The 12,498-nt window shown below is 35.6% G+C and overlaps 1 protein-coding gene across 4 annotated transcripts in view; it reads left to right on the top strand.

The window, feature by feature from the left end:
- PHF14 (PHD finger protein 14) overlaps positions 1-12,498 on the top strand; it is a 160,898-nt gene that overhangs the window by 30,034 nt on the left and 118,366 nt on the right. For all 4 annotated transcript variants that reach the window (XM_032689433.1, XM_032689419.1, XM_032689424.1 and 1 more), the window contains exons 6-10: positions 3,457-3,568; positions 5,770-5,907; positions 7,767-7,913; positions 11,291-11,561; positions 12,144-12,250. In XM_032689433.1, coding sequence (XP_032545324.1) covers positions 3,457-3,568; positions 5,770-5,907; positions 7,767-7,913; positions 11,291-11,561; positions 12,144-12,250 — 775 coding nt within the window. The remainder of the gene's footprint in view (positions 1-3,456; positions 3,569-5,769; positions 5,908-7,766; positions 7,914-11,290; positions 11,562-12,143; positions 12,251-12,498) is intronic.

Here is a 12,498-nt window from a genome sequence, read left to right as displayed (position 1 = left end):
AGAACTGGTATTAAAAGCAGCTGAAACTTCTTCAGCTGTGAACTTGACTGACTCGTGTATGTTTTTTAATAAAGATTCAGGTCTGAGTTCACATATAGGTGGTTAAAAAAATGAGGCACTTGTGTGCCAATCACACTGAAATGGCAGTTTAAATCTGTAATACTGCAATACTTGGGTGACATGTAGTAAAACATTTTGAGAAGGTCAGTATGAAGCAAGCAGCCAGCTGTTGGGTTTATCATAGATAAACTCCTGCAGAGTGCAGCAGCATTCAATACACCAGTGAAGCATGAAAAGACTGTGCAAATTAAATTGAGAAAGCAGCTGCTTGTAGAAGATGTGTATCTTCATATTGAACTTTGGAGGGTACATTTAGGAGTCTGTATTAAAACTTACTATCAAAAATCTCCAACCAGAACCTTGGATTTTTGTTAAGAATAGTAATTGTGGAGATATGTAACTTCAGCTTATAAAGATTTGTTCTATATTACACATTTTAAATTGAAGGAAGAGTATAGAAAGGAAGCCCTACTGAATTCAGATTTTTTTTTTTATTCACAAACAAGCAGTCTCTTTAGCTCAAGGTTACAGGTCTCATTCTGCATGTGGTATTTTGCTTTTAAAAAAAATTTTTTCTCCCCTTTTGCAAACAATTAAAATATGCTCATTTAAATGAGGCGTTTTTTTTAGTAAATGTCTAATATTTACCAAAGTACACATTTAAGCACATACATAGGCTTTTTCTTATAGAAGAACATTTCTTTAAGGTATAGTAGTGATTTAGGCTATGCTATTGCCACTTCCTGATACAGTGTGGAAGGGCAGAAGTGCTCCATTGCTCCCCCACTGGAATATCTTGTGCCTCCATTGGAAAAGTGAGGAGTCAGACAGGAAATGTATTTTCCATATACTAATAAGAAGAATCTTATTTTTTGCATATAGCATTGTATTAAGTTATGGGGTTGTGCTGGCATGCTGGAGTGTTTATACTGTAATAAAACCTGTAATGAGCTGTACTCCTTTTCTGAGCAGCAAGAAGTTTGGCAGAACACTTGAGTATCTCAGCTTGTTCTCTGGCAGCTAGCAGACTGTCATATTTGTACTTCGTTATTTACAGACAAAGTTGTAACTCATCTTTAAACTTTAAATTTTCTTTGCATCTTCCAGTTGTTAAAGTGCTGTGACCAAATCATTTTGTGCAGACAAAAATCCGTTCAGACAAAACAATGCAGTTCTTGCATGTAAATGTGTATTTGGGATATACATTATTCTCATTGGTTTAAGTTTTTGTGTTTTAAAGGGAATTTACCACTTAGCGTCTCAAACCTGAGTAATTTAACTGTAGGGTAAAAACTTGTTTTCAAATACACAGGTGAAAAGAGTCTTGTCAGATATGATACTATGGATCAGTCAATGTTGTGGCTTATTTTAGGTTTACTGAGAAATTTCTTACAGAGTGATGCGACTTCGTGGCTTTTAAGTTGGTCCACCAACCTTGTACATTGCAAGATCATTGTTTTCTTTTGTAAAGACTGGAATATATATGTATTTTTGGGCTTGCTACTGAACTTTTCATATTTTGCTTTTTTTGATTTTGTTTGGATATATGATTCATAAATAACTAGTGCGAAACTTAATAAATCTGAATGTGATAAATTCCAGCATCGTAGGTCTAAGGACCATTGATGAGAAGCGTGCTGCTTTGGGAAACATGGGAAATGAGGGCTACATGTAGCTCCTGAATAGTATAATCATCAGCTTCAGTATTTCTCTCATTTGTAGACAGCTAGTTAATAATAGATTAATAAACGTGCTGTTTTAAGTGCACCTGAACTCTGGATGTTACTGCTCTGGTCTAATTGAATTTTTTAGATTTGAATTGAATTTTTAGATTGACATACAAAGGACAGAGGAAGGAGAAGAGATAGGCTAAACAGTGGTAGAAGATTGGAAAAAAAAGAGCACAGCAGCATAGATATGGATTTGAGTAGGTGGTAACAGGTCTATACTGAAACCCTGGTGAAAGGGCCAAGGGAAGAAGTGTTTCTCATATCATCATGAGTCTTCTTGAATAGAGGGAGTAGATTTTATTATTTGATTAGAATAGAACAGAAAGGAGTTTTAGTCTTCACTAGTGACATATTTGCTGTTAAACATTAATGACTGGTAAGATCATAAAGTGCTGAATTAACATACTTGCTAAGAGTCAAACACAGGCTATTTCAGCTTGGTTACGTCTGAAGTCCCTATGTCATGATTCCCATGTCATGATTGACATGAGCATTGAGGAGCTCATAGGTTCAAGGTGATAGCTACATATCTCTGCAATGGTAAGGCCATTTTCTTGAATATTTTAAGATAACAAAAAATAGCAGTCTTGACCTTTTGTCTATCACAGTTTGCTCCCACCTGATGTTTTATCAAGGAGTAACAAATAGTTGCAGAATTTTGATAAAATTGAAAGATTTTTTGAAGTAGTTTATCTTAGTTAATTTGAGTCATGCATACTATCTGTGCAGGACAGATTTTGAGTGTCCCTAACTGATGGTTTGTGACAATGAGAGTTGGATCATCAAAAAGGTGTTCATTACATGAAGAAGAAGAAGAAGATTTGTCTTCTGCTTCAAGGCTCAGTTTTGGTAGCTGAGAGTTTCAGGAGATTAGAAAGATGTCTGTCAAAGGCAGACTTCGGGCTGAAGCCTTTACCATTGTGTGGTATTTAATTACTAGACACTGAGGTCCAGATTCATGCTGTCTCATTTTCTGCCCTTCCGGGCTGAAGATTTATATTTACTACTCTGCAGTTTGTTTACGGCCCGTGAAGAAGAGTCCAACTAAGTGACAGTCTGTTCACCTGAGTTTCAGATAGGCCTTTCTGTAATACCACCCAGATGTGTTTATTACTGAATGTAGGTCTTATCCACATTGCTTAAAACTAGTTAGTTTTGATGATAGTAACAGATGTAACTAACAGTGCAAAGTCTAGCTGATGCTGTGTTTTAAGTACTTCATAGCTGTATGCCCGGAGCTCAGAGTTGCTGTGACTACCTGTGTAATTTTGTTCTTCCCCTTCTTACGCCCTGCCCCATCATGAAAGTGTCTGTCTGCCTTAGCTTTATAAGTAATATCAAAATCTTCATATACCTTTCATGTTGCATGAAAAGTGTGTGGAGCCCCATGTGAAAGCCAGCAGAACAGAAAGGTGATGGTAGCCCAGCCCTTGATCCAGACGGGCAGAGCAATCCCAGTGGCTTTGAAAGGCCTTGCTCTGTGGCTCAGTGTCTGAGCTGCTGAATTCCAGATAGGCACTCCGTCCCTGCTTCTAATGTACTTTCCTTCAAACATGTTTCTTCTAGCATCTGCATCGTTTTTTGTTCTTTTGAAATCTGCAAATGGTGAGTATACTACAGAATCAAAATGTTGATAACAGTAACCTGATTTTATCTGCTGTTTTAGGTGGGTCCATATTGTTTGTGCCCTCTACGTTCCAGGAGTGGCATTTGGAGATATTGACAAGCTGCGGCCAGTAACACTAACTGAAATGAATTATTCGAAGTACGGTGCAAAGGTAAGTTTAGAAGAGGTGCAGTGCTAACAAGCAGCTCTATTGTATGTTTTTACATATAATACAATAACATGCAATTTCCCAACTTTAATTTTGATAGTGATTTCACTAAGGTTCATGTCTAAAAATGAGATAAAGTTTGTTCATTGCTGTTATACCACTGCTCTTCCCTCTCTCTTACCAATTTCCTTACCACTGTTCTCCATAATTTCTGTCACTGTTTTCCCCCAATTTCCCTATTTTTTACACAGGTGCTGATTTATTTTAAAGGTAGTTTGACAACATCAGTGAAAAGTGAAGAGGATTTATGAGATGAGAAATGGGAGGTTAAGTTGATTAAGAAAAGGGCAGATGTACATTCAGTAAAAATTACTTTAGAGTCTATATATAAGCTAGAATGAATACAAGCTAGAATGCATACAAAAAGGTTGCTGCAAAGCAGTATTTACAAAAATCCAAAGCAACATGAACCCCTCAGCATGAACCAAAAAATGTCATGAAAATTAAAATGTTTTTACATGTAAATGTTTTCAATCCAGATCAGAAGTGATCATGAACAAATGATACAGAAAACCATTGCAGTGGGCAGAGGACAGCACTTGGTAATTTGCTAAATACTGTTTCTGTGGCTAATGTAGAGAGTGTGGAGAAGACATATCTATCAGGCTAACGTCAGGGAAGGTGGTTGTATGTCTGCAGCTCTAACGCTTCATTTCTGCAAAGTCAGTTTCATTTTCTGGAGTGTCAATTTGTTAAGTTAAATACTAAATGAAAATATATAGTGCATTTTTTAAAATACATACAGTATATAAAATAAATTAAACCACTTTGGATTGCCCATGTACAACATACCTGTATCGGGAACATGGGCCTGCTGAGGCATTTAGCATTTTTTAGAAATATTTGTATAAAAAAAGTTTGGAGCAAGTACCCTAGACCCTGCAAACTGTGGTTGCAATGAATCATGCTCTTTAATAACATGAGTGATGTATAGGAGCAGGACAAAGAGTTTGAGCATCTTTTCTTTTTGTGAGTAAGGCAAAAGTGAACTGTACAGGTGATGACTCATTAGTCTTGCAAAGCTATAAATGCTATTTGCTGTATTAAGTGTGGAAGTTACAACTTACTTAGCTAAATTTCCCCCTGCAAAACCAGCTTAATATAATAGTCTTTTTAACTTGATTTCTTATCTGTTACGTGTTGCAGCTACTCAGCTAAAGGGTGCCCTTCTAGTGTAACGAGTGGGTGTTTTGAGGTTCTTCTGTCACAGAACTTTCCTTGCCATTCCTTTCTGTTGGTGTTTATACATGGAGGTATCTTCTGTAGATGATACACACCTTTGCTCTCTATTTAACGAGTAGGAGACTTAAGAAATGCATGCCTGTATAATTTTAGATCATCTTTGTGCACTGGATAGCAGCACTGCTTAAGCAGTGTTTCCATTTCCTGCTTGTGTGCTCATCACTCTAGTTTGCTGACACAGCTGTTTGGTATGAAATTGTGGTGAGGAATGGATCTGACTGAAAAATAAGTTTGTTGGCTTTTTCCAGGTCACATTAGGGCACGTCAGCTTGCTGTATTGCAAATGACTGTGCCTAGAATGCACATATCTGAAACCATAGTGCCTTAATTAAATGAATTGCAACCTTTCTTACTTATATTTATGATTTTTGAGTATTTTTTCTGCACTGTCACACGTCGACTCAGTCATTGTTTGTGAAAAGGATAGCTGCATAATTATCTATGTTTTTCAGTCCAGAGCACTGCTCTTTTTTTGTTGTTTGACCTCTGAACTTGTCGAACAATTGAACTTTTGCTGAGGAATATTGTTTTTTATGATACCACAATATCAAACCTTATATAATATGTATATATATACCTTATATAACTAATTGTACTTGAATTGCTTGGGTGGTGTTTAGTTGTTTCTCTGAAGGGGAATGCAAGATGTGGAGGGTCAAATAAAAATTCATCCAACATGCTGTTTACGTTGTTTAAGCACTTTACCATTGCTTGTTGAAAAGTAAATCAGTAGTGGGGGTTGAGAAAGCATGAAGCTTTAAGTAATGTCAACTGTTGGGAGCATACTTGGTTTCTGTACCACACAGGAATAACCTACCAGTTTGGTTTTTATATGTAAGATGTAAATTATCAAAATGCACCTGAAATATTTACTGTGGCATTTTCCATTCTTCTCTATAAAGGAATGCAGTTTTTGTGAAGATCCTCGTTTTGCCAGAACTGGTGTCTGCATTAGTTGTGATGCTGGGATGTGCAGAGCTTATTTCCATGTGACCTGTGCTCAGAAGGAAGGCCTCCTCTCAGAAGCAGCAGCAGAAGAGGTAGCTATGGAAAGGATAGAATAAAAGCGCTCTATTGAAAGCTTATGAAGACAACGTGAAATTGTGGCTTTTTTGTTCACAGACCCTGAACACAGTTTTTGTAAATAGGTAACAAGGAGACTGTACAGGGAGAGCTCTTTGTTCACCAGATTGTCCAGCCTGTGAAACAGAGTGGAAAAAAGGATAGAGAAGGTTAACACAGCAGTTGGCTTAAGACTGTCAGTCAGTAGAGACATGAATTCTAACTCTGTTTCGTGAACTTCACCTAGGGTGACATACTTACCTACCTGTTTGTGTAGTGTAGTAATCTCTGTTTCATACCAAATAGGAGTTTTGAGAAATTAACTACATTTCTAATGTCAGTTTTTTTCATGCATGTGTTCCAGTATTTTCTTCAAATTGCACATATATGACTTTCCTTGTGGTAACACTAATCTTGGGAATCAGAATGAAAAGCAAATATTTCTGACTTACTGATTATTTTTTAGTATCTGTTCTTAGCACTTCTTCCCTGTAATATGATCCAAAGCAATTTAGATTTGAAGCTCCAACTTTCCAGTTCATTTTTGCGGTATAAGTACTTTTAGATTGCCCGATTTCATCCTGATATGTATCATTTGGATTAAGCCTGTCATGTTTATAGCTGCTCAATTTAACTTCTTGCTTTAGGAAGTACCAGAGGTAACACAAATACAAGCATTACTTGCACTGTTGATCTTGACCCTTTTGTTTCTGAAAACAGTGGACCACTAAGGGATTCATAAAGGGATCACAAAATACTTTCTTCAGTTAAGCTCATAAATACAAAGATAGCACATTGCCTCATTGTTATTGTCCTTAATAAATTATGTGTAATGTTGATTCTTCAAACACTCAGTGTGAATTTCTTCTAGATGTATACATTTACTTGCCTTTCCACCTTAAAGTGTTACATGTTTTCTGTAATCAAAACATTTTTAATCAAGGCCGCACACAATCTAATTTTAGGGGCTGCTAATTTTTGGCAGTAAGCTGTCACATACTGTGAAAATCTAAATCAAAATAAAATGTGCTTATAAGGAAAGTCTGTGTAGATTTTATTGGTCTATGTTTTATAGGTGGAGTAAGGGCAAAATTGGTAGGCAAATAATTTATTAATATTTGTATTACTTTATGAAGGTAGACTGCTTTAAGTTTTTCTTCTTAGTCTATAGATTTATGAGTGTTTCTACACTTTTGAAAATATGCTGGGAAGGAAATGTACTTCTCAAACCATATATCTCCTTGTGGCTCAGATATTTCTAGTCTGCTTGCAAGTTTTGCAGGTGCTAAAAGTTGCTATAAACTTACAGCCATGACGATCTGAATATCTGATGGAATGAACAGTGAAAAATGGAAAAAAACCCCATCATCTGAGGGATGATAAATCATGTATAGCCACCAAAACAGTTGAAAGAACGTTTGAGAAACAAACTATATTGCCTTTGATATTATTCAGAATTGTTAAGCGCTTGTAGGATATAGTGTAAAAGACACAGTGAAGCAACAGGAAATTAACTATACATGTTATATGTTAAAGGGATTTGTACTTAGAGATTTATTTTGCTGCATTTTTTTTTCTGGGAATGCAGAACAGTGCAGAGTTAAATAGTTAATGCATTTAAAAACATTTCAGGTCATGCGATAAAAACAATGTAAAACCAGCTTATATTGTAAATTGCATCAAGATGAAAAAATTGATTTAGAGTAATAATTATTTTAAAAACATGTCCATTTGAACATGTGAACTGATTGTCAGAATGTTTGTGCTGTTCAGAGCCTTTTGGCCTCGTATGTCTTACTTTATTTTCGTTCCTTCCCCTTTGTTTTCTCTGAAACAGGATATAGCTGACCCTTTTTTTGCTTATTGTAAACAGCATGCGGACAGGTTAGACAGAAAATGGAAGCGGAAGAACTACTTGGCATTACAGTCTTACTGTAAAATGTCCTTGCAGGAAAGAGAAAAGCAGCTTTCACCAGAAGCTCAGGTATTGTATTCATAACACAAGTGCCTCTGTTTAATCATCCATGCTAAACAAGACAGAAAGACAATGGAAAAATGTTATTATAGTAGGAAATTAAATGTGAAATATGTTGATAGTTCATGGTCATTTAGCAATGCAGTTAACTGTTTGTAGGTTTTAGTGTATAAGAACAATTCTCAAATATATATGTATATTGCATATTTCAATAAATATCAAATATGGATATCTGTGCTTGTCTGAATTGAAAAATATTACTTTGGTTTTGAGGCAAAAAGTTGATAATTACTTTTCCATTGTAATTCATAGATTTTGTTTAATATTTTCTTCAAGGTTCTTAGGAAAAAAAGACAGCCAAACAAAAAAATAGGCATATTTCTACATCTAAGATCAGTATTACTTCTTTCCTTTAATATCTTGAACTTGGCAGAAGAGTTTAAATTGACTAAAGTATTGCCTGAAGCGATAAATGTCCTGTTGATATCAAGATTTCAGTCCCTCTGAGGGAATCTGTGTACTTTCATATGTTTCGATATGTGTTCATTATTATTTTTCTGATTCTGAAGAATTCATGGCACAGGTTGCTTCACTGCTTAGACTGAACTGCATTCCATGTAAAAAACATACCTCTGTAGAAAAACATCTTGTTATCTGAATGAATTCTGTCTAATCTGGTGTAGCAATTAGCAGGTGCTGTAAATAATGGAAGTCATTTATGGGAGAGAAGTAACTGCTTTTTTTCTGACCTCAGAATTGTAGTGCGATGATTGGACAATAAATTTCCATAATATCAAACTTTTAATTTTTATAAAAATCATACCTTTCTAATTCGGCAAAGATTTTTGAATAGGAGAAGAGAACATTATTTGAAAATTACCTGTGCTGTTGAGAATGATTTTGAGCATGAGGAAACTTATCACAGAAGAGTTTTGAATAAAGTATTTCTATGGAGTATTGAGCTTCATGTAGCTTGATTTAAAACTGGTTTCATAATTCTTGCTGAATACACTTAGCTCTCAATTGCATCAAAATGCACCTGTGTAGGGGAGCCATCACAATGATATGAATACTACCCAAAATAATGGTAAGTGCTCATTGTGCAGAATCAGTTTGGGTATAACAGGGCTTATTAGCTCTGCTTTCAGGCATATATTGTACACTGATGATAATGCTGGTAAGTTCCTAGCATTTCTCTCTCTTCCTTCTCTTTCCCCCAAACCAAGACCCTGCAGTTATTTAATCTAAATTATTTGGATTAAATGTTTTGAAATGGAAAGAATGAATGCTGAAAGCTGCAGGTAGAGTTACTTGACATGGTGTCATAGGCACCTTGTTACAAACATGGTAACTTGTGTACATTTTGTGCAACCACTTGTTTTCACTATTGATGGCTTTGGTATTGTATGAATTTTTATTAGTATTGTGTGTATGTCTGAGTTTATGTGGATGAAAACAAATCGGAAACTTGAAAAATACATATCCATGTCCAGTTGTATGTACTGGGATTTTATGAAATATTTGTCTTCGAGTGGTTTCTGTGTCATTAAAGTGCAGAACTGTAAGGGATACTTAATACATTCTAGAAATGTCTGACTGGAGAGTTGACGCAGAGGTGTCTAAATTCACCCCTTACCTTACCATATGTTGTCTGCATGATCCCATCAGTAAATTCAACCATTTTTTGTTAAATAAGGATTTTATCTGAGAAATAAGGATCTTGAGACAGCTTAGTCTGGAAAAAAAAAAGGATTAAGAAGTAAATATATACATATTTATATATGTATATACATATTTATATATATCTGTAGTGTGTGCATATATATATGGACATACAACAGCTCATTGCCAGAGGATTTTTTTGGCTTAAGTAAGATTTATAAACATTGACCTAACATAAATAAGTATACAGTTGTACAACAAAGGATATTTGATGCTTTGTAGTCCAGGCAGGAAGAACTGAGACAGTGGTGTGGCCCAAGAAAGTAAATCCCTCTAAAGAGTGTAATAACAAAGCAGTCTAGGACTGTTACTGATTGTTGAAAGATGTTCTATGTTGAAATACTCTATTAAAATATTAATAAAAGAAATGTACATTCCTTGAGCAAATTATATACTTGAAAATTGCTTAAATCCAAGTAACTTGAGGATTCCATTTAGACATTAGTCATTTTAATCTGTTATCTATAATAAGGCTCAGCGTATACAGTTGTATGACATCTTAAATGACCTCAGAGGTCTCAGAATTGAGCATGTAATCAGTAAAGAAGCATCTTAGTCGAGGAAGCTTTGAGCCATCCTTGGTCCTTCCAGTGGAGAATAAAGCGAAGTGGTGGCTGATGCCTGCTACTGTGGGTCCAAGAGAAAAGCCGTTGGGGTCAGAGCTGAGCTATATGTCACATTTGCCATGTTTCTTGGTCATTAGTGTTCAAGACCTAGTAAGGTAATGTGTTAAACTATCTCCAATATTACCTTCAAGGATTCTGTTTGTAATCAGAGATGTTCCCTAACCATAGCGTGTGTATATATGCACACTTTTTTGCTTTTGTCTCAGGAGTGTCTCACACCATATGGTGGAGCAGTCACATTAGTTTAGTTTCTTCTTTGTGCAGGCAAGTAAACAACTTCTAGCTGATAGTCAGCTGGAATTTTGCCTCTGAAGGTTTGTATGTTGATGTCATTTTCTGCCAGAATTGCCACTCCATAGAGTTCCCTCAAGACAGTCTTTTCCAACTGTCAGTAACAGCTTGATCTTCTGGGGTAAATCTCCCAGATGCTCCCAAATATGCAGATGTCATCAACAATATATATTGTGAGCTTCTCTTGTCTACTTTACTTCTGTTTGGGTTGTGCTTTTGACAAATTATAATTAGCAAGTTTAACATTTATAAGGAGAAGTGGCATTGAGAAAGGAGTTCCTATGAAATTATATCAAATATGGCAAAAATGCTCCTCATCAACTGTTATTGCTCACATAGATAAAAATTTAAAATGTATCTAAATGTATTTATGATAGGTCAACCCAGGCTTTTTCCAGTAGTGAGTTTTCACAGTCCCATCAAATTATCATTAGAAGGGGTTGTCTGAAAGCCAGCAGTCATCTCTGCTATTTTCATTGGTGGGGAGATCTCGTCAAGAAACGTGTGCATGGCTCCAGAACCTAGTGAAAGGGTAATGTAATTTGTGTATGCATTTTGAAGTAAAATGAAATGTCTGTTTTTAATGGCTGTTTCTTGAGTTGTAGAGTTCTGGAGTGAAAACGGCATTGATTAGATTGTGTGGCTTTTGAAATGAAAATAAAACGTGGATGCATTCCAAATTGTAACTTAAAACTAATTTCGGATTGTTCCTTTTATGTTTTTAATATGTGGAATTCTTTATTGCAGGCTCGAATCAATGCCAGGCTCCAGCAGTACCGTGCCAAGGCGGAGCTGGCCCGCACCACCAGGCCACAGGCCTGGGTTCCCAGGGAGAAACTGCCGCGACCACTCACCAGCAGCGCTTCAGCGATTCGCAAGCTCATGCGCAAGGCCGAGTTAATGGGAATTAGTACAGACATTTTCCCAGTGGATACTTCAGATACTAGTTCCAGTGTTGATGGAAGAAGAAAACATAAACAACCAGCTCTCACTGCTGACTTTGTGAATTATTACCTTGGTAAGGGTGAAAATGGCTTATTTTTCTCAATGAAAAAATATCACTTTGCTACATTGAGCTGTGCGAATTCATTGGCTTTTTTATTTTACTTGTGTTTGGTTGTTGCTAATAGATAAATGTGAATTATGACTTTGTTTTATGTCAGTTATTTAAGTGCTTGGTATCTCTATTTACACAGTTATTTTTTTTTTAAAGACATTTCAGAAAAGAATAAAATCTTTCAAATATAAATAGGAGACTAAACTATCTTATTTAACAGGAGGGAATAGAAGCTCAGATACCTTTTGGTATAATATTTTTTTCTTTAAATCCTCCTCCATTTCTATGTGGAATAGCACAACTTCATGACTGTTTGCTAGATGGCTGATCAAAGCTTATAATTTAAACAACTGCAATATTTATGCAGCAAAATGTAAATGTTATGACTGTTCATTCTACTCAGTCTGTGTAATAAACCAGTAGGCCAGTTTTGTGTCTTTGTATAGTTATGGTTTTATACTTTCCATTGCTTTTTTTTTTAGTGCATAAAACTTAAAAATATATATTCAAGAATAAGAAATAATGCGATTTTCTTTTCAATAGAGAGAAATATGCGCATGATTCAAATCCAGGAGAATATGGCTGAACAGAAGAATATCAAGGATAAATTAGAAAATGAGCAAGAAAAGCTTCACGTGGAGTATAACAAGGTGAAATAAAAGGGATAATAAACCACTGTGCTGTTTTGTTTTAGTATTGCTGCTGTTAACTTTGATAGCATTTTTCTTTCCATGAAAGAAAATGTATTAGATGGAAAGCTGCACACTATTGCTTCTTTAAAAGCAATACTTAAAAACATATTTCTTCTTTTGAAAATATTCAGTAGTCTGTCTTCCCTCATACAAGTGGAATCAACTTCTGAAATGTTCTGTGTTGACTGGACACAAGCTCTTTAACT

Source organism: Chiroxiphia lanceolata, chromosome 1 (assembly GCF_009829145.1).
Source record: "Chiroxiphia lanceolata isolate bChiLan1 chromosome 1, bChiLan1.pri, whole genome shotgun sequence".
Lineage (NCBI taxonomy): Eukaryota > Metazoa > Chordata > Aves > Passeriformes > Pipridae > Chiroxiphia > Chiroxiphia lanceolata.
Note: the sequence above shows the minus strand (reverse complement) of the source record. Positions and strands in the feature narration are given on the sequence as shown.